This window comes from Scomber japonicus, chromosome 16 (assembly GCF_027409825.1).
Source record: "Scomber japonicus isolate fScoJap1 chromosome 16, fScoJap1.pri, whole genome shotgun sequence".
Lineage (NCBI taxonomy): Eukaryota > Metazoa > Chordata > Actinopteri > Scombriformes > Scombridae > Scomber > Scomber japonicus.
This window is the reverse complement of record NC_070593.1, coordinates 31,177,255-31,200,708: the sequence shown is the minus strand read 5'-3', so window position 1 is coordinate 31,200,708 and position 23,454 is coordinate 31,177,255. Positions and strand designations below refer to the sequence as shown.

Sequence of the window (23,454 nt, the reverse complement as noted above, 5' to 3'; positions counted from 1 at the left end):
GGGAGGGAACAGTGCTTTTTGTTTTCACGGCTGGTAAGCAGTAAATAGGAGGCAGAGGCGTATCCTTCCTCACTAGCATCGGCAAAATGATGCAACTGTGCCGACTGTGTGGATCCAAACTCTTCTGTTTTGATACATCTTTGTATGCTGAACTCTGCCAAGCTCTGCATGTCCGCTAACCATTCCTGCCATCTTCTCGCATGTTCACCTTCGATCTCCTCATCCCAGCCATGTTTCTTTTTGCACAGGTCACGCAAGATGAGTTTTGCAGGCAGTATGAGTGGTGCTAAGAAGCCCATGGGGTCAAAGACGGAACTTACTATGGACAGGATGCCACGTCTGGTGACAGGCTTGTTTTGCATGTTTATCTGGAAGCTGAACTTGTCCGTCTCTGTGCACCACTGCACACCGAGTGCGCGCTCCATCGGCAGGGTGTTGTGGCTCAAATCTAGGTCTTTGACTTCTGGTGCTCTTTCACTGTCTGGAATAGATGTCAAGACACTCTTACTGTTACTCACCCACTTGGTAAGATGGAAACCTCCTCTGGCACATAAGGCTGTGAGTTCTTTTACAAGGTTGATTGCTTGCTCACTTGTCTCCACTGCCTTAAGGCAATCATCAACATAAAAGTGTCTTAGCACGGTGTCGACTGCCTCTGCACTCATCATTTCCTTTGCATCCTCTGCGGTTCTTCTTAGTGCGTAGGAGGCGCAGCTGGGAGAAGACGTAGCACCGAAGAGGTGTACATTCATTCTGTATTCTTCTGCGTCACAGTCAAGGTCTCCATTTGACCACCACAGAAAGCGCAGTAGATCTGCATCTTCCTTCGGGACCCTCACCTGATAAAACATAGATTCCACATCCACCATCAGTGCTACTGGATGCTCTCTGAACCTCAATAGGACACCGATGAGGTTGTTGGTGAGGTCAGGTCCCTGGTATGTAGCTGTGCAGTCGAAGACCACTCTTATTTTCTTCTTTTTGGGGTGATATACCCCGTGGTGGGGGATATACCACACACGTCCGTCACTGCGGCTGAGCTGCTCAGCTGGTATCTTTTCAGCGTATCCTTTGTCAATGATGTCTCTCATGAATGTTATGTAGTCTTTATGAAAGTCTGGGTTTCTCTTTAACTTCCTCTTGAGATTGTCAGCGCGCTGCTGAGCCATGCAGCGGTTATTTGGCATTTTAGTGTTCTCATTTCTCAGGGGTAACCTCAGACTATAATGTCCATCAACTAACTTTGCTGAGTTTGAAATCAGGTGCATGAACCTGCGATCATCCTGAGACATTTCTTCCTTTTCTTCACAGCTTCGTTCAGGGAAATCTGTGTTGTACTGTTTCACTAATAGTTCTTCTATTTCACTGACTTGTATGCGATTGGATGTGTAGCTGTGTAGCTTACCACTGTCTGTTTTTTGGCTGTATTCTCTCCTCAGAGGTCCATTGATCACCCATCCCAGGGCTGTCTTAACTGCATACGGCCCCTTTCCATCACTGTTTATGACTTGCCATGGCTCGATGGCTTTTGGGACGTTGGCACCAATAAGCATTCCCACTTCTGCTTCGAGGTGGGGCAGGCGTACTTCTTTCATATAGTGCCATTGTGCAATATCTTCCTGCAGCGGAATATTAGCTTTCTTCACAGGGATGTGGCTATGTGTAAACACCTTTGGGAGTTCAATGTATGTGCTTTCTTCGAGACCACACACCTCAAGATCTGAAAGGACAACACTTTTCATTATCTTGTGACTATCAGGGTTGTCTTGAGCCATTGTGTCGAGGAGGAACTGGGTGCTCTTTCCTTTGAGATTTAACTTCCTCTGAATGTCTTCAGTACAAAATGTAGCTGTACTGCCAGGATCGATAAAGGCGTAAGTTTCCACATATCTCTCGCTCTTTCTGGACTTGAGTTTCACTGGTACAACAGCGAGCACACATTCATCATCTCCAGCCCCAGTGTTTCCACATGACTCCTGATCCAATGACACATAGGCGCTAGAAACTATGTCGTTCTCTGTGCTGTTTTCATCTGTCCTTTCTGGATCTCTGTCATCCTCCGTCTTGACATGAAGTATATCGGGGTGAGACTGGGAACAAACCTGGCATTTATGTCTCTTCTTGCAATTTTTACTGAGGTGCCCAAACGTGAGACATCCAAAGCACAGGCCTTTGGATTTCAGAAAGTCTATCCGTTCTGTGTTCGTCAGCTCTTTGATTTTATTGCAGACAGCAAGGGCATGGTTTTTTTGGCAAAACAGGCAGGGGTTATGAAAGGCTGATACAACACCTTTTACAGCACTCTTTTTCTTTGCTGCAGCCTCGATGGTTGTGCCCTGTACACTTGTAGCAAATGCTCTTTGTCGAGTCTTCCTGAGATTTCTCTCCATTGTGTCCTTTTCTTTTCCTTTGTTGGCTTGTGAACCTTCAATGACATCTCCAAAAAGAGGATCCAAAGCTACTTTGACTTGCCCATCTATGAAGTCAACTAGGTGAGAGAACCTTGCTCGTCCTTTTCCTGCTTCATGTATCTCAAATGCAGTTGTTCTCCACTTCTCTCTTATCTTGTAGGGAAGCTTTGAAATGACAACTCGCATATTGGTAGGATTATCCATTTCCTCCATGAATTCAATATCCTCCATTGTATTTCTACAGCCAATCAAGAAAAGAGCGTAGGCGCTCAATGCCTTACCATCTTCTGCTTTAATCTGAGGCCATCTCAGAGCTTTGTCCATGTATGCATTTGCGATCTTCAACTCATCACCATATTGTCTCTGAAGCAACTTTCTGGCCTCCTGGTAGCCTCTATCTGGTGCCATGTGCTCACAGCTACGAACAAGCTCCTGCGGCTCCCCGCTGGTGTATTGCTCCAAGTAGTACAACTTGTCCTGATGACTGTCAGTTCTGTTATCCACGGCATGCTCAAAAGCCCTGATGAAGGATTTGTAGGTGAGAGGGTCTCCTTTAAAAACTGAAATGTCTTTAGAAGGGAGATAGGACCTTGTCTGTTGCTTCACAAGCATCTCAGTAATAGCATTTTGCTTCTGCATGACTTCAAACAGTCCTTTTTCAGTGTTTGTTACCTGTGTGAGTCCACTGTCACGAGGTTCATTCTGCTGTGTGTTTGGCGAAGGCTGTGCCAACAAGCCAGGAACATATGCTTCTTGTCCTCCTCCAGCAGCATTTGAAGTCAGTAGAGTATCCCTCTCCTCTTTGGGTCTGATTTGTGAGTACTTCTGTGATACTTCACTATGACAACTTCCCTTGATACTGTCATATTCCTTCAAAACTTTGAGCTTTGCATTGGATTCTGCAATAGCTGTCTCGAGGTCATGTTGCTCCATTCTGGCTTTCAACTGCAGCTTTTCAATCTCAAGCGCTTGCTTCTTTTTTAGTGCAGCTGAACGTGCCAACAAAGCTGCGTGCTCTGCTTCTTCTTTCCTTCGTGCTGAGGACCCAGTTGCTGATGAGGAAGTAACTGAACTTTCTTTCTTACTGTAACGACAGCTTTTAGCAACTTGAGATATACTGTCTTCTGCTTGGATGTCATCATGACTAATCATGCCTTCTGTCTTCTCATTTACAGCTTTATATTCACTTGCATCTTTGCTATCTGCTGCCTTCCTTCTCATTACAGCACACCAGTTCTCAGTGTTTTCAACAAAGTCTTTCACAGGTGCTGCTCTCGGTTCATACCAGTTATGCTGATCAGCTTGTCCTTCATCTTCATCCAGGAAAGCAACAACTACAGCATTAATTCCTTCAAACTCTGTGTGTACTTTGTGAAACCTGCCATGAAATATATCTTCCACTACCTCCACAGGTGAACCATCAAGCTTCATATTTTCAATGTGTTTCATCATGCCTGTCAGCTGAGATAGCTTACCTCTTCTGGATCCAATATACTGGCTTATTTTGGCATCAATTGCTTGTTGTGTGGGCTTTGGCGCCCTCTTCTGGTCGGACTCTTCCATGTTTACATCGCAACCACAGGACTTGAATTCAGCTCAAAAGTGTCCGTTTTCCAAAGGAAAAACAATGTCCATCAGTGTCTCCACATGCACACCATGTTTCACAGTTGAACAGGTAATATCCATATCCACAGCAATGAAAGGCATCCACATCTGCGCTGCGCAGCTCCGACAGGTAATTAAAGCCACTTGACTGACTCGACTGGCGCGTTAGCTTTCCTTGTGGCTTACTTAGCAGCGTTGTAAACCATCCATAGGCTTGCTGTCTTCAACGATGAGGTCTTGTGTTGATTCCTCCTCCATCCAGAAACGGCTATAATCCACAAAAGGCCGTTCTTCTTTTCTTCGGAGCCAAGTTTTTGACTCTTTATGTAGCGGCTATCTCATCCGATGCTCTTAACCACCACTTTTAAGCAGTCCAACTCACTTTTCAGCTTGACGCACACAAGGATCCTCGGAGGCAGTAACTTCAGTTCAAAAAACTTTACTTGAACAAATAAAGATAAGTTACAGGATTCTTCTTATACTGTATGGTCAAAAAACTGTGTAGCTCCCTGGGCTGCTCAAACTAGTCTGCCTAGGGGGCGTTGCTTCATGGTCACAACAACACTAAAGGAGCAATGCAAAATTTAAAGTAACACTTTTCAATATGGCTCTTACAGTCACCTTTGACCCTCAGATGAGGAAATTGGACCAGGTTTGATATAGAGACAGACAGGGTCCTTCTCTTGGACAAACAAAGATCCCTTATCATTCCATGGGACAGAATCAGTCTCAATGGAATGCTTTGATCCCTTCCATGGGGGTCGTAAAATGATAATTCACTTGAAATAAGACTGAACTGGTTGCCCCCCCCCCCCCCACCCCCCCCCCACCCCCCACGGTTCCTGTCATGAGGTATGACCCTTGGGAGAGAGGCGTGAAAAATGACCCTTTTACACCCCCAACAAACTTTTCACCCAGAGCAGGGACAGACCCTGGATTCTCTCCGGGTCTCATGATAAGCTTGTGATCCTGTCTTCTATGAAACTTAAACAAGAACATCTTAGTAAAAAGTATGTTTTAAACAATACCAATTTGTTATATCATTATCAATTACCTAAAGAAACCTCCACTGTAACAGCTATTACAGCGATTATAGATAAATGTGTATTTGAAGAACTGTGATTATACTTTCTCCTTTCATAAAAACAAATTTTGGTATGAAAATGTTTGTTTAATGTGAGAAAGTGTTACACTGATGTTATGTTTACATTTTGGTGATAATCAATTATCTATCATGGAATAAGTAGAATAACAATGTGTTATGCTTGATCATATTAATCTTCTTCAGGTTTTAATGAATGGCAGCTTGATGAAGCAAGCTGATGTCATATTAATAACAGAATAATACATCCTGTGTTCTGTGTCAATAGATTGTATGCATTTTATAATCAGGATTAAATAATGAATGAATGATGATGATGAAAAGTTCATGATAAAAAGCTGGAAATTAGATCCTCAGAGTGAGCTCTGATGAATCTGATTGGCTGACACACAAACCCTCCCCAGGGACAAAAACCAGCTGCACCCATGAACACATGTCTTAGTCTTGGTGGATCTGTTCAGGTCTTAGCGGATCTGAACACGGCTTTGCGGACCGAACAGGGCTCTGCTCTGTCCATCTTTTCTTTTCTTCACCTCACACATTCTTAGTTTAATCTTTAGTTATTCTTTATCTAAGTTTTCTGAAGTTTTGTAATCTTGTAACTTTCACCAGCAACGTCCAGAGAAAAGGCTCTTTAAGTAAACACGTCATTAAGTTTTGCATTCAGCTTGTTTTGACATTTTTGATGATTTTGACGCTGAGATCTCTCCAGAAAGAGAACTAGTTAAATTAGACGTTTCCTCCATCTTTCATCAACCTGAGAGAACTTTTGAGCAGACAAACGTCTGTCAACCCTACGACTCATCATAACTGAGGGGAACAAAGTCTTCCAGCGGACAACGACCGGAACCAGGCAGTCTGAAGAAAGGCCAGCCGACCCGGACCATCCTCACCCCGCCCGGATATGCGACGCTCTCTGAGATCTTCCACTTGGTGTGCGTACGCGTAATCCTGAAGGACGGACAGCTGAGAGACCCTCCATGGATGAAAGTAGGATCCAAATATTGCATTAATCAAGGGTTGATGTCAGATCGAGTAATTCAAATTTTCTTTAAAAGTAAGGCTCAGTAAAACTTATAGGCTAAGTTTTCTTAGTTTCCACATAATTACATATCCTTCATTTAAATTCATCATTCACCATCATCTTTCATTCATGTCGCTATATCGAGTAACCTCTTGAATTCATATTGCATTGTATCATTACATTTATTTATACATCATTTATTAGTAGTGTGTAGTTAATAAAACCCATAAAACTCAATCAATGGTGTATGTCTATTCTTTGAAGTGATACAGGGGATCTATTGAACCGTAGAGCCACGAACTTTAGATATTTGACTGATTCAGAAATGTATTGATTTATTAATTATTATGATTTATTGATTTATTAATTGGCTAATCAAACAACCAATTAAGTAAAAATCTTTTCCTTCTTACGAAGGTGGTGCCCCTTATTACGAGAGCTATTTTCAATATCTTTAAGATCCATAATCCGTGGAGTGAGTGGTTGATACTGCCAAATGTGAAGAAATCCCCTCAAGGTGTTCCTGAGATATTGTGTTCACAAAGATGGGACAGATGGACAATCTAAAACAATCTGAATCATATTTTAGAAGCCTTTTATTTGCTGTTCTATGTACTAGTGACTATATGTAGTGAGGTAAAATGTATAATATTTTACTCAGATACAAGCACATTATATTTAAGTACTTGAGTAAATGTATTTAGATACTTCACTCCACTAAATTGCACAAATGTGAACATTTTGTTGAGCAGAAATATTCCAATACACTTGGACATATTTTTATTTCACTTGAAAACCTTGTTAGCATTTGTACATCTTATAAAACAGCCTCAATTAGGCTTAAAGTAGCAGTTTATTATAAGTCAAATACATCCTAAATGAATCTGGCAGCTTATGTTACTGTCAGTACACAAGCTGCAACAAGTATGTGTGTGTGGAGTCTTTGGAGATATCTGAAGGCACCTTTGATTAAACTAAGATGAGTATATTAATATGTAATATAACTATTACATGAACTGTTGATTAGAACATGAGTGATGAGAAATAAATTGTTACATCATTTAAGAAGTTATCATTTTAGTTTTACACACTTCACAAAAATAGGAAATGTAATGGATTTAAGTGACTAGATCTGATTTGACATTATAATCATTCACTTTTACACATTGCCATTTTATTCTTTGTAACACCTGCAGGGAGTCTGGCTGTTGTTTAATTTGTCTTTTATAATGATGTCATTTTTTATCAAATGATCTTGTAATCAAAAGGACTTGTAATCAAAATCAAATGATCTTCTAATCAAAATCAAATGGACTTGTAATCAACGTATGATGCTCACCAGTACTGGATTTAATGGTCTCCTTCCCCACAGTTTGGCCCACCAAGTCGTACTGGTTGAGTCTGGATCCATCATCTGCCACATCCACAGACTTGGAAGCATTACGAGTCCAGATGTAAGTAACCTCTGTCTTAGTGTAGGCATCTGAAGCAGGGAAGGCAGAGACACTAATCAATAAAGTAATTATCTCTTTATCATGATCAACACAGTCTCATAGCAGAGCACCTTATTAATGCTTTCAGCTCAAATGACAGAGATCACAAACCCTCCCCTGCATTCCCCAACATCAAGAGAGCTATAATTACTCCTACGTGGAAAATCACAGCCAAGATACAGTCTAATAACTCCATGTACATTACACTATAAATAGCTTCAGTCTATTAACCATCAATTATATTCACATATAATACAAGCTCACTGACACTTGAGATGATAGGATTCACATTTTACTGTTTGCAGAAACGCATGGGTGTGTGTGTGTTGTTAAATGTTAATGTTGATAGCAAACAGAACATCATTAAAAATATGGAACTGATTTTCATCATTCAGGTTCCAAATACTACACTACTACAACACTATATTTGTCTTTTAGTTTGGTGTGTGTTGAGAGTGCTGGCATATACAGTATGGATGATGTCATGCTGTTCACACTTACAGCTGCCAAACTTGAGAGGACATGAGTGAGAGTCCATAGGGAAGTCTTCCAGGTGCATGGGACACTCAGCTTGAACCGTTAGCCTGGCAATGAACACACACACACACACACACACACACACACACACACACACACACACACACACACACACACACACACACACACACACACACACACACACACATTTTAAAATAATCATGGAATTTAAACATTATCTGAGATATCAGACTTTGTTTAGTAGAATAAAATGTGTCATTATAAATCTTGATCAGATGAGGTGTTTAAAAACAGAACAGAGCCAACACATAAATGTACATCATGATCACCGGTGATAATCTTTAGACTAGTGGTTCTCAAATGGGGGTACTAGTTGAACTACTACTTGAAGGCACTTCAGGGGATACATGAGATTTTTAAAAATAAAAATAGCATCAATTCAAAAATCCTTTAAAATCACGTGTTTATTTATCAACAATTGAGTTCATGAATTCAGTTTTAAAACATATATTATAATCCTAAAAGAGAGCACTTTAAATTGATCATTATTTTTAAGTGCACACATCTTTATTTATAATGAAGTTATAAGTTAATTAGTTATTTTTATATCTTTTTATTTCCAAATAGTTCAAGAGAATGCAATGTTTTTTAGACAGATGACACAGTGTTTTACGTCTTTTTTTCAACCAAAAATGCTTAGTGCTGGTTAGGGGTACTTGGCTGAGAATATATTTGACAGGGGGTACATCACTGAAAAAAGGTTGAGAACCACTGCTTTAGACAATGATGTTATTGAGTGATAATCACAGGATGACACAGCTGAGAGGTTGGAAATAAAGTGATGTCATAAACTGTGAGGAAACAGACTCTTTTAAATGTGACGGATTGTATATAAAAGCAATGGAAAGAGCACCACTTCTTTGTTACCCACCCACATCAGTGGGTTAATGCAATGTATAAGACAGAAAGCTTGCCCTAATGCCCAAAGCTGTATGCAACAAGGAAGAAAGTTAGTATTGTACGTAGTTGGAATGTGTCAGGGTCTGACATCGGCCCCTGCCAATCACTTCAGCCTCCTTTGTCATTTGAAGCACAGATCAATGTCATGGACTGGAGAGTTGAGAGCAGCTGCTGGGTGGACACATTCAAGCCATACTCTGTATAACCAGTGGGCTCAACACACATTTACAAAAAGCAATACAGTAGAATTAATATTGAAATAGAGTTGGATGAATGTGATCATATAAATTCCCCCTCCCCATTAATTCCAACATCATTGCACTATAACTGACTGTTGAAACTCACACTATCTGCCTTTGTGAGCAGATTCACTTTGTGAAATGACCTGTTTGATGATGATGTTATTGTTAATGTTCACATGTTCAATGTAATCAGATTTACTCCACCTGGGACATCACATTCTAAAAACTACTGAGACAGTCCATCAGTTCATTAACATCATGGTAAAATTAGAGGGAACTACTGTGAGGGTCTGCTGAAAGACCCAATACACCTGATGAACCCAGGTCATATTGCTGATGATATACCCTAGCAAAGCATCAAATAATACTTTCATTACAACAATCATAACATATGGAGGAAGTCAGGTTGCATAGAAATGTAGGGGTCAAAGGAGAACTAAAGCTTATTGTCATCTGCATAAAAGTGACAGTGTTGTATCTGTGATGTTCTTGTGCTATTACATAAACAGAGGATATAATGGCCCAAGTATAGAACCCCGAAGAACTCCAGGAGTTATCTTGGAAACGCTATAGTTTACCAGTAGGAAAGAGTACAGTCTTTTACTGATATAATTAAAACAATTTAAAGACTGTGTAAAGTGAATTCAGACATGTTCTTCTAAACACATTAAATAGGTCATTAATGTATTAATAAAAAATGTGTAAAAAGCATTTCAACCATTTAGATTTGAATTGTGGAGCTAGGCTTCACAAACTCTGTTTCAAGATTTCGGTGTTCAGGATTTAGTGGGCGGGTCTGATAATTAGCATAAACCCGCCCCTGCTGCTGTAGAGATATAAATACATTCAGCACACACAGTTAGCCAGATAGCTGAGTTAGCAGCAGAAAGCTCTCAGGCGTAGCGTCGTGGTAGAGGTGGTGACTTTGATTGACAGGTGACACTTAGTAGGGGGCAGGGTTTCAGCGAACTCGGCGGCCACACCCACAGCGTTTGGGAGCAGAGAAAGAGGCTGATTTTTACACAACTTTGAAGCCTAATTGCATATATTTGCCGATTTTTTAATCATTCAAATTTGGCAGGGTGGTTTAAGGTTGAATATGGAGAATTAGCAGAACACCACCATCTAGTGTCTGGAGATCGTAGTCGCAACAACCAAAAATAATTCCAGCAGTCGGGTTGCCAGGTTCGTTGCCGAGTGTGTCAGTCGATTAGCCAGCGTCATGTCAAGTGATGAATCATACAGGGTGACGACTAATTTCGACCAATTAATTTTACAACAGTATTTAACGTTAGCCAGTCTTCAACTGGAAGTCTTTCTTTGAGTGGTGTGTAATTGATTAGCTAGCTAGCTCCCAACTCTAAATGATTGCTTGTTTCTGTAGCCTGATCGGCGTGAGCAGACCAGTCAGTAAACTACACGATAACCCATAATGCATTTCGTTCCTACCCAAGCTGAAATCAGCAGGCTGAAGCAGATTTTATTTTAGCTCTAACTCTGTAAATATACCACTTTATCCACATGTCTAACCTTTTTAGATGAGAAAGTATCCCTTTAGATCCATAATGTGACGCTAATTTGTCCAAATAACATCTGCTTAAAGTTTTGTTCCTGCGAATTTGGAGACACTGAAGTTAGCCGTAGCGAGTAACGCACTTCCGGTCATTTTCACAAAATCAAACACCCGTTGCCTTTTATTATTAAGAAAACCATAACGATAGAGTTGGTGCTTTTATTTTGAAAACAGGAAGTGAGCATACCCTCACTGTAACTGACTTGAAACCACCGAGGTACATTACATTGTAACGCCAGTGGGAGGAGCAGACTAGCAATTAAACCTGTTAAACTCCAATGTCCCCCAATTAGGAGACCTTGAGACTCGCCGCAGAAAAAGGCATAAAACTCTGCCCTAATGATGTAGCAATACAGTCATACTGCACATCAAATTAAACAGGAGAAACTCCACTACAAGCACATCATTTTTCATTGGTAAACAACCACTTATTTACAGCGACTAACAGATATTCTGTCTTACCTTCGAAGTTTTGTGATGAAAAGTTGTATTTGAGAGCAAAAAACGCTGGTTTTAGTAAGTCCAACACGGCTCTGCTTGTTTACAACTCCATTTCACCCAGTGCCAGCCTACAGTAGCTGCACCGGAACAACAGACAACCCTGGCAACCCGCACTTCCGGCCGCTAAATGTCTGGTACAATGTACACAGAACGTGTCAGAACATCATTGTCGAACCCGTCAAAAAATGTTAAAAATATTAATTCAGACTAAATTTTTTTTTAATGTAAAAGCAATACTTTCATTCTGTACCCCTCAAAACGCTCCATGGCTGTATTATTTAAAAACATACATACATATTAAACCTTTAACAACACACTTTTCTGTGGTATGTCAAACTCACAACACATATTTATTCATACTTAACATGGACTTTAAATTCTAAACAATGTTTCTCATCCAATGTCTGACACACAAAACAATAAGCAGCTGTAAAAAATATTATAATTTGAAAAATATATATTTAAAAAAAACAACAACAAAAAGCAGCCACCTCATGGTGTAGAGCAAGGTTCCATCCTCCATGATCCTCAGCAGTTTGTTTGGCATGGTCATGTTGTGTGCCACAGACTTCTTGCCATTATGGAAGAAGGTGTCAGGGGTCCAGATTTTACTGGCCATGAGGTTGTTAAGAGGCAGAATGTTCATTGGACCATGGAATTTTAATCGCTCGTCCTTCCAACTCTGCCGGAAGAAAACATCCACAGTGTACTCCTGAGAAAGGGAGAGAGCAAGAAGGAAAGCAGTGTTAAAAGAGCCGGAAAGACCCATGTGTATACATCCTTTCTCAGTAATCCAGGGTTGAACTCATGCCCTTGGTATTTTGACCTAAGGCAAGCTGAGGTCTGTAGTCCAAACTGGTGAGAACAGGAAGATGCAGCACTCTCAGCTGGGCTTTGGTGATTACACTAACATTACTGTCTCTACCTGCTTTGTGACAAAATTATCTCAATTCAAACGACACTCGTTGCAGAGCTTTGAATTGCTTTGACTGTGAGAGGCACAGCAACACACACACCTGTCATCTGACTGTCATACTGCCTCAGTTTCCATTTGTATATGTTTATATTTATATATTGTATATCTATTGAATATAATAAAATCCAGCCAGATATCCACAGCTGCAGCTCAATGGCATAATTGTATAAACCTTCAGTCAATCCAGCAGTAAATATTAGGTTTCACCTCTTGAGACCAATGTTTATCTAATCTCATGCTACAATACAAGACAAGCTAACAAGGTGAAAACTAGCCTACTAATGCCTTTATTTGTCATGTGATCTTCTCTTTCAGGTTGTAGTTCTCATTTGATAGTCTCCAAAGTTCATAAAAGTCAAGAACACTTCCTGCAATATGTTATTGTCTAAATGTTGACTTTAAATGTGAATAGTACTTAGGCTCCAACTTATCATGTGTCACAAGTCCAAGAAAAGCAGACTGACACATGAAAAGAGAAACATAAGAGAATGGGACTGATAAGGAGTATCAATAAGAGTAGTGGTAACTGTCCTCCTATAATACAGTATTGCAGGAGGACAGTTACTGTGTTGTTACTATGTTTCAGTTTGTTTTATATTGGAACTCTTCAAATACATAAAGACAAAAGCTCAATACAGCTTTACCTTCTTTTCTCTTAATATATAATAACACTCACAAGATGATGCACATACATGTCACCATGGCAGGCTTTATATTACTAATACAGAGCAGGAGAAGGCTTTCTTATTAGTTCATGATCTGCAAACAGTAGATTGTCTTTAGAATATATGTAAATTCTCATGTACAATCATTTGTCCTGTTGATGGTTTGTTTTACAAATGGCACCAGTCTGTCCTTGATGGATTGACTTTAACTGTTTACATTATGTTCTAGAAACTATGTAGAGCATAGGCTAGCTGTCTTATTGAGGGATATTATGTACTTTTATTACTATTATTGTGTACTGTGTCTTGTTTAATCTGCATATGTGTGTGTGTGTGTTTGGATTGGGTGTGGACCAGATGGACTGATGCTGACTCATCTGTAATAATCACAATGGGATTTTGGGTCATCTATCTATGAATCTGCGGAGTTAAACATGCAGTAGGTCTCAAGAGAATGAATCACAAAGTTTTTAAGCTTGACCCAAGGCCAAAACCATTTTTTTTTCTGGCACCAACATCCAGCCAAATGTCCTTTACTACACACGTTATATTAACATTCAGTGAGCAGATCGCCATGAAATCTACTTTGTGGTGAATTTCATTAGTGTTAACTTCAAGACAAAAACGTTGCCACTTGGGGGAAGAGGAACAATCCCAGCTGACACAGGACGTTGTATTAACGTTGGTCCTTGGTTGGATATCGGTTACAATGTCAGACAACTAAAAGCCAACAACGACAACGTCTAAAGCTGACGTCAATTTCACATAAAAATATCAACGTCAAGTTGACGTTACTATTTAGTTGGTTTTAAGTTGTGTTGGCAAGCAACCAATATCCAACGTCTAGTCAACCTCACCTGTTTACGTAAAATATACGTAGAATTCTGACATTCAGTTGTAGGGTAAATAACCAAATCCCAATGTTGTTTAAACGTCAAGCCAACGTTAGGTTTTAACATAAACCCAAATTTCAAATCCATATCATAATCCAATGGTAATTTAATGTTGGAGTCCAACATTGTTCTAATGCCACATTTACATCAGGTGTCAGCTAGCGGAAAATGCAATATTGACACACTACCTGGTGAACGTGACAAAAAACATCTAACAGACAGAGAGCAACAGTATCATTCACTTGGAATAGTGTTTGTGTCTACCTAATCAATGTAAGCCCAATATTCACCCATAGCTTTTAAAGTTGAAGCAGTGGTGAGGTCTTCACCAACCCCTGAGAAAAACATATGTCTCTCTAGCTGCTAAATGCTTTACTGTGTTCCATAGCTAATCTGCTAGATGCTGAAAACCTTTAGAGCTGAGGTGGACTGCAGAGTGGCTGATAATTCTCTGTGAGAGTTAGCAACACTGTTTTCATTACATTACACTCAGTACTGGTACATCAACATGTGCTGTATACTGTCATTGCAATGAGGAGAATTCAGCTTCTAGGGGCCTTCAAGCAGGGCTTTATACAGTGAGCTCAAACATCTGTGAAACGCTTCAGGTAGACAGAGCCTTGGTGCAACTGTAATGTGATGCAGATTAAAAGTCAATTCACACATTTTCTCACTCCACTTTTTATTTCTATCCATACAGATAATTTTGGTATTACTTGTCCAGGTTTTGAAAGATTTGTCTGTCTTCTTTCCAAACACAATAAATGTTAATGGAATGTCTTATTGTTGTGTTCATTGCATTTAAAAATTACACTTAAACAAAACATCATTCCAGTGAATTGACCTCTAAGTGAACATTCTCTTAAAAAGGACCTATTACCCTCATCAACATGCCAACCACTTTTAACATTAATATCCAACACTGACATTATATTTGAAAATAAGGAAAAACTAAATCGATCCCCTTCAGTTCTCTAATCCTACATGCGGTTGCGTGATTGCGGTCTGGCCGGATTTGACACCTGGCCGGGTTAAAACCTGTCTGTCAGTTTCACATCCAGCTGTTCCTCCAGGCAAGTGTCAGCCACAGTTTACATCAACATCACTGAGTGGCAATATCTCTCATTATTCCACAGAAAGCAGATCTACTCATGGTACTGCATGGACTTGTAAATTAAGGTTCCTATCTGAAGACTAAAATAACAAACCCTTCCAGTTAGCCATTTTCACTGCAGTTTGACTATTTGATTTTTATGTTGCAAGCAACAAAGTTTGATAAGTAGCTGAAGGGAAAAAAGGAAATGCTTTAATTCAAACTTCATTATGATCTAAAAGAACTTCATATAATCATCTAAGCTAAGATCTGGTCCCACATGTCTATTTAAAAACATAAAAAGAATTTTTGAGGTAGCAGATTTCACAACCTTATAGAGCAGATATTCTGACACACACACACACACACACACACACACACACACACACACACACACACACACACACACACACACACACACACAGAGTTTCCAGTTGTGTTAAGTCCAAGTTATTTACTTTTGCAATAACAAACTATCACCAGCTTATGTTTGAGTAAACATCAGTGATTCTGTGAAGAGACAGACTGCAGGGACAGTTTTGTCCTCTAGTGGTTTAAAACCAAATGTGTTGGGGAATCTTGTGGGATCCAATGGAAACACAACTTATCCAACACAGGAAGGCTGAAATACTCTTTATGTGACATTTCAGCTCTGAATGTATTATTTGTTCAAAATGAACTAATAACATCAGTTACACATATTTCATGTAGAGCTGGGTATTAGTATTCAATAACTTTAAGGTATCATCCGACATAAATCGATATCAACTAGTATGTAAACATCTCCCATCAAACGATACCTGCAATCCATCCTTTTTGCATCCAGAGCTAGAAAATATGACTATTTGTATGGACTCACTCACGACCAATCAATGCAAATTAAAGCAACATGTGATTGGCCCACTGCCACAGCAGCTACAACCCGTCTGTGGTGGTGAAGTCGTGGTGAGTTTGAGTTAGCGTGCTTAGCAGTACAGCAGCCAAGATGTCACCTAAACACTCTGAGCACACCTGTTACACACTTGTGTTTGTGGACTGCTGCTCGGAAGCCAATAGTTCCGAATCTGGTCAGCGCCATCTTGAAAATTTCAGGTGCATGCTGGTAAAAATAAAAACACGGATTCTACTCATATGGGCATGAGGCGGGGCCATGGGCAAAGCCATGGGCGGAGCAGGGGAGGTTGCGAGGGCTGGATCTCGAGGACATTGGTCAATCAACCTGTCAATCATGACGTAGCCACGCCCTAATGCATACCCTGCTTTATCGTCACATATAAAATCAGGGAGGCCAAAATGTCCCAAATGAACATCATACTGCATTGAAGAAGGCTTTAAACTAGCGATTGAGACCATAAACACATTTTGAAAACGTTTACTGAGGTTAGAAATCAAGTGAGAAATTGGTGAATTCTCCATTGACTTGTATAGAGACGGACGTCTTTTTGAACACAAAACGGTCGCCCCCTGGCGGCCTTTTGCTAGAATGCAGTTCTAAGTTACTTCCTTGGGGTACTTGGATTGGTACTGGTATTCACTGGTCATTTTTGAAACGATACACTGTAAGAAATGTCCAACACCAAAATGCTGTTAAATCATGACATCACTCAACTGTAAATGGAAATACAATGGAGCATTATTTACTTTACAATAATAGTTTGTAAAATACTAAACCAAACATAACTGTTCATTTTAAAGAAAGAATATGTAAAAAAAAAAAAAAAAAAAAAAAACCCCAACATATTCCTAGTAGTAGTTTAAATGGAGAAAAAATGTATTACAGAAAGCAAAACAATGCAGTATGCAATAATTGCCATTATTATATTATATATTATAACATTATTTGTCGGGTAGATTGTTAGGGGATTTTATATAAAAACAACAGTTAAATGTTAGTGTTATGATCAGGCGTTTTTAGTTTTTAAGTTAATCTATTTGTATTAAGCAACAACTGGATATAAATCTTACTGTAATAATTGGTTTAACAGCATAATGTTCATGCTAATTCAGTAGAAATCCAATGTTGAATTTACTGGATTAAAATGTAATTTTTGATACATTTTTAAACTGTTTCATTTACAGGTCATCCTGTAAAGATGATTACAGTTTTGCCTTATTTTTTACAGAATTATTCTGGCAACGACAGCTGCCAGTTTTCTCACCTAAAAACTGGATTTTTTTTTACAGTGTACTCAGCCCTAACTGTATGCTCCTATTAGGGTCTGATGACTAGAACTGGATCAATACAGCTGACAAACTCTCTACAACTGTGTAATACTTGATATACAATGATATTTAAATTGCATTGGATTAAAATGAGATGAGGAGCCAAATGAATTGGGACTTGATGGGCTTTATAAAAACAAAAAGGGAAAGCAAAGTAAAGCAGGCATAAAAATATCTCTGCACTTGTGTAGGTGGAAAGACTGAAAGACTAAATTATTTAAGATTCTACTTTCACATTTCCAAGAGCTCCACATACAGTACTTTATGTGCAGTTCTAGTTTGAAATCTATTATTTTCAATATCAACAGAATAGAGGGAAAATACACAAGTAGTCTAGTGAGGACAAATGAGGAAATGAATGATCCATCCTACATGGAATTATACACACACACACACACACACACACACACACACACACACACACACACACACACACACACACACACACACTCAACTTTAAACCAAACATTCCAGCATGTAAACCGTCCATCATCTTAACATCATCAACATAAACCACCATAAACAACACCACAGGAAATAACCAACAGTGACAACCAATGTACAAACACTAGAGAAGAGTGATATTAGTTATATCCCTATTTTATTAATGAAGTATATATTTTATTCAGATTCTTTGTAGTATATCTTATGAGTGTGACTACAGCTCTATAATTATTTTTTGTTTTGCTGCATTCTGACATTTGGATTAATTACTTCAGATGCATCACTTTTTAAGAGTCATTTTTCCCCTGTCCATTGCTTAGCTCTAGCTAAGCCCCCTCCCATGCTAGATCAACCACAGATCATAAAAAACACGTGGGTCACTTTTTGTGAGATTACTTCAAACTGCCCCACCACAGGTCAAAAAATATTCCCAAATCTGAGAGCATGCAGGAAAGTGTTCAAACTGGGAAAAAAGCAGGAAACGGGGCATTTCTAAAGTGTCGTCATCTACCAATCATAATAGAGAACTGGACATAATGAGGTGTGTATGTTTCTGGAGCTCACTGTGCTTTCTGTGAGGAGACACAGACAGCACATTACAGCAATGAGAAACCTTCAAAAACAACTAGGCAGAGGGAGCAGCAGGGAGCCGTCCAATCTATCAAGAAAAGGAAGGCGTGTGTGTGTGTGTGTGTGTGTGTGTGTGTGTGTGTGTGTGTGTGTGTGTGTATCGGAGTCGAGCTATCACAGGCAGAAAAAAAAAAAAAGGATAGACACAGTGGTGGAGTGAAATTATCTTCTGCAAGTTTGATGGAGACATGGCATGAATTAAACATGAAACCATCTCTCTTTTTTCTTCCTTTTGAAGGTACTGTCTCAATCATGACCACTTCCATCCCTCTGCCCCTCCCCCTGCCCCTCACTCACTCCACTTAAATATTTGAGAAGAGGCAGGTGGGGGTAGGTAGAAGGTCTGGTGGATGGGACTGTGGATGGAATAGTGGAGTAAAGCTTTTAAGGCAAGAAATGTGTGTATTTGCGTGTGAGCAGGACAGCGATGTGTGTATGTGCATGGGACATTCAGTGTTCACCTTACATTTTTACTCAAGTGAAATGATTGATCCAGATTTTTTTCCAAGTCTATCCAATAAAATTTGGGGAAAAGAACTAAATCTTGTCTTACAATACTACATCATTACTCCGGTCCATTTTGGCCATAAGCTGAACTCACAGCATCTGTAACATCTGCAGATGTCATGTGTATTTTATGAATGTTCACAGTGCTTTGAGTGGGCCGGTACGCACCGGTATGGAATACCGGCACTTCTCAATTTTAGGCTCTGGCGTACCGGGACTTTTTACGGCATCACGTGACGTCCTTTCCGGCACACTCGACTCGCGAGAGTGCGGTGCTTACCAGTGCACACTGGGTAATGTAGTATAGCCATAGGAGTATGACATGGGGACATCAAGAACTGTGATTGGTCAGCTTGTTTGTGTTTTTGATGCTAGTGGAGATTGTTGATAGTGAAGACAACGTGAAGCCACTTGAAGAAATACTAATGTGCTGCTTTTCAGTAACATATGTAACACATCTCTAATGAAAACCTTCAGCTCTCTATCACAGTAAATGAAAGAAAGTAAACAGGTCGATCACAAATAGTCTATTTTTTTTTTTAGAAATGAGAACTCATCACTGCTCTACATCACAAACTAAGTGAAAGAATGTGAACACAGTAGGGTTCAATGTGTGTGTTACTGCTGTGGCTCAGCAGGTATAGCCAGTAGTTTATTAGCTGCAGAGCTGGAGGTTTACTTCAATTATGTGAGTAAATTCTTCCTTTGCAGTGTGTCTCTGCATCCTGACAGTTATCTTCACCTGAAGTTTAGAATACATTTAAAAATGTATTCTAAATACATTTAGAATCCGTTGTAAGAAATGTCTTACAATGGACATTTCTCCGTTGTAAGAAATGTCCATAGAATTAACATCGAAATGCTGTTAAATCATGACATCACAAAATACAATGGAGCATTATTTACTTTACAATATTTTGTAAAATACCAAACCAAACATAACTGTTCATTTTATAGAAAAAACACACAAAAAACAAAAACATATTCCTTTGTAGAAATGTCCTATTAGTGTAGTTTAAACACAGAGAAACTGTAATACAAAAGCTATACAATGCTGTTTAAATGACATTATTAACATTATCATATTATATATTATAACATTATCTGTCAGTAGCTTTTAGCATAGCTACCTCTATCTTTGTCAACAGCTCTTCAGCTGATTCAATTGTAATACTATTTACTATTGACCAACTAAACAGGTATATAAAGAATGTATAGAGCTATAGAGATAAGGAAGGATAGAAAATACACTGTGGTTTCAGAAGCAGTAAGTCTTATACTTTGACAGTTGAATGTACAGTTAACTAGCTTGGTAGCTAACAACACTGTTTAGTCCAGGGGTCACCAACCTTTTTGAAACTGAGAGCTACTTCATGGGTACTGAGTCATACGAAGGGCTACCAGTTTGATACGCTCTTCTGAAATAACAAATTTGCTCAGTTTGCCTTTAATTATACATTATTAATAATGATTAATGATACTCATCTATATGAAGACACTGATCACGTTAATGATTTCTCACAATTATCAACAATGACAACAAGGTGGGAAACAGATATCAATATTCAGAACTTTATTAATCTCAGTAATTGTTAAATTTTCAGATGATCACTTACATCACTATATTTCATAGGAAAAATGTCCCATTTTCACTAGCCCTTCACAAACCCTTTTAACAAACCATGAACTTTGTTGCACCACGTTTCAAAAAGTTATCAATTATGTAATGTTAAAGAAAAATCAACTTACATATTTTTAAATAAATCTTGTCACATTTTGAACTAATGACCAAATCTGCTGCATTTTTAACAAAATTATAATTTACATGTCATGTTTCCTTGTTAGTGGGAAGACTGGCATTGCATGCTGTTCTCTATCGTGTCAAGACTATCTCTCCACCCTACATATTCTATATGTACAGGGACTGACCCCACAGGGGCAGCTGTTGTGGATTACTCTTTAAGACACATCATCTGTGGTGGCCACACTGATTAGCAACCTGGGGCTATATACAGTGGCGGAAAAAAGTTTTCGGACACCCCATGCATTTGTGAAATATTACATTAAGAATCAATCTTAGATCTTCAAGTGCAATTTCTTTTAGTACAGTCACAGCCAAAATACTAAACAAATCATAAAAAATCCTTAAAATCCTAAAACTGATTGGTTCCATAAAGATACATAAGAAAGTTTGAATATTGGGTTATTTTGGTACCAGTGATCCACTAATGAAGGTCATGCATTTCAGTAAAAGACACAATTTTTGTTGCCGTGCTATATAAAGCCAGCACATTTGAAAGTTCATCAGAGACAAAAATGGCTAAAACAAGGAACCTAACGCAGGAAACACGCCTGAAGATATAGATTCTCAGCCAGGAAGGGTACAGCTGCTGCCAGATAGCCAGGAAGTGCAGATGCAGTCCTTCAGCAGAAATACAGACGAACGAACAGCACAGTATCCAGGTTTTACAGTGGCCAGCTCAATCTCCGGACATGAACCCCATTGAAAATCTGTGGTGGATTGTCAAAAGGTCTGTTTCAAAGCGTAAACCAAAGAATTTTGGAGAATTAAAAGCAGTAATTCAAGAAGAATAGAACAAGATTACCCCTCAACAGTGTGAAAGGCTTGTGGGGAACATGCCAGCCAGGATTAGAGCTCTACTGTGTGTCTACTAAATATTAATTTGATGATGTGATGGTTTTTTTATTTTTTGTTCAGTTTTGAACACATTATCTGTTATTTGTTGATTTTGATACCGACAATGTTGAGAACAGTTGAGAAGAATTTAGTTAGTTTTTCTTGTAAACAATAAACAAAAAATATATCATTTGTATTTGTTTGTGTCTGTCTAATACAGCCACACCTTTTGAAACACAAAAAAGATTTTTCCACAAACATTTCATGACAATATTTGAGATTGTGTAAACTTTTAAGGGTGTCCGAAAACTTTTTTCCACCACTGTAAGTGTGTTATCCGGATTGTGTGCACAATATCCACTTACTCTGAGTTTGGGAGAGCTGGTCTACGGGCCCCTCTCTGGATTGTGGCAACTGTCTTTGCTACAAACTGCTGGTAAAAGCGTGGCAGCTCGTGACACCGGTTTGCATAGCTATTGTCCTCCGTGAAATCCGACCTCGTCGGAGGTAACGGGGGCGTGCTTCCCAGCTGATCGCTACACCTCCAAGTGTAGCTCCTCTTAAAATCCAACCTAGTTGGAGGGCGACGGGCGAATTTGGCTGCCAGAGATTCCTATGGGAGTCTGTAAAACCCCTCCCCAAAAAACCAAAAACAAAACAAAAAAACAACATTCCTCCATGGGCTGTACTTTACTTCCGTGTCAGTGTATGACAGGTGATTAGTGCCACCAGTACAGGCATACTTCAGTGCATGTGTACAGCGTGAGAATGGCTAGTTCAGTGGGGCACACCTGTTTGAACTGTGGTGTAAGGATGCCCATGGACGACGGTCATGACCAGTGTGTGCACTGCCATGCACGCATGGCCAGCCAGGACCCCGCATTCTGCATGAATTGTTTCATCCTGCCAGCTAGAGTGAGGGAGGCTAGGGCTCGAGTGTTTCCTGTCACACATCCAGCCACTTTCACTGGGCCTACAAAACGGCCAAGAAAGGTGGTTTTGCATAACCCAGTGGCACAATCACCTCATCCCTCTGGAGGGGGTGTCAGGGCACGAGTGGCGATGCCTCCTCCTGCAGCTACGGTTGCAGCCCTGCCTACTGTCCAGCACACTGCCCCCACCTGGCAAGGGCAGGAAGAGCTACCCTTGACCCTGAGGACGAAGCCCTCCTCCCTGTTCAAGAGGGGGTGGAGTCTCAGCATTTAGTGGGTGAGCAGGACATTACCTCTCCTCTCTATCACCAGCTTCTTGCTCGGGCCGGACAGAGGGCCTCCCGGTTTGATGACGTGACTCCAACTCAGTCAGTCTTTTTCAATGCCACTACTTCTTGATGTGGAGGATCTGGTATTGAAACAGTTTGCTACACCATCTGAAGCCCATCGTTGGTCAGGTCTGTGCAGAAGGCTGGCAGGTGTGCATGGTCGAGAGAGGATTGGCTGTGGACCTCCTCCTCCCATGGATCAGGCTTTGGGGCCCTTGATGTCCCCCACTAAGTCAGTCTTGGGGATACCGAGTTGCCCGAGCAGGAACACCAAGATGATGGATGCCGTGCTCAATAAGCTGCATGGGGCTATGGCTATACAGGGCAGGTTGGTGAACACTGGGGCTATTCTAGCCTTGTACCAACGCCAGCTGGCCGGCCAGTTAGTGGGAGACTCCAGCATAACTGCAAAGGTGCAGCAGATGTCATCTCTTTTGGCCAAGTTGATGAAGGAGCAGGCGGTGGCGATCTGTAGGGCCCTGGCCTCGCTCTGTATGGTGAGACGCCATTTCTGGCTGTCTCAGTCACGGTTACAGGGGGAAGACCGAGCCCGTCTACTCAGGCTGCCTGTGGTCCCCTCTGCTATGTTTGGACCAGATGCCAAGGCAATGCTTCAGCAGGCCCAAGAAGCCCGCCAATGTGCTAAAAGGATGTCTGGTATGCTCCGACGGGGCCGTGACCAGCAGGTTTCACCAACCCCACAGCCAAGACCCCC

General features: G+C 40.1%; 1 protein-coding gene across 1 annotated transcript in view; it reads right to left on the bottom strand.

The window, feature by feature from the left end:
- gabra2a (gamma-aminobutyric acid type A receptor subunit alpha2a) overlaps window positions 1-23,454 on the bottom strand; it is a 73,444-nt gene that overhangs the window by 22,890 nt on the left and 27,100 nt on the right. Inside the window, 3 exon segments of the mRNA XM_053335837.1 lie at window positions 7,482-7,625; window positions 8,137-8,219; window positions 11,901-12,121. Of these exon segments, the coding sequence (XP_053191812.1) occupies window positions 7,482-7,625; window positions 8,137-8,219; window positions 11,901-12,121 (448 nt within the window).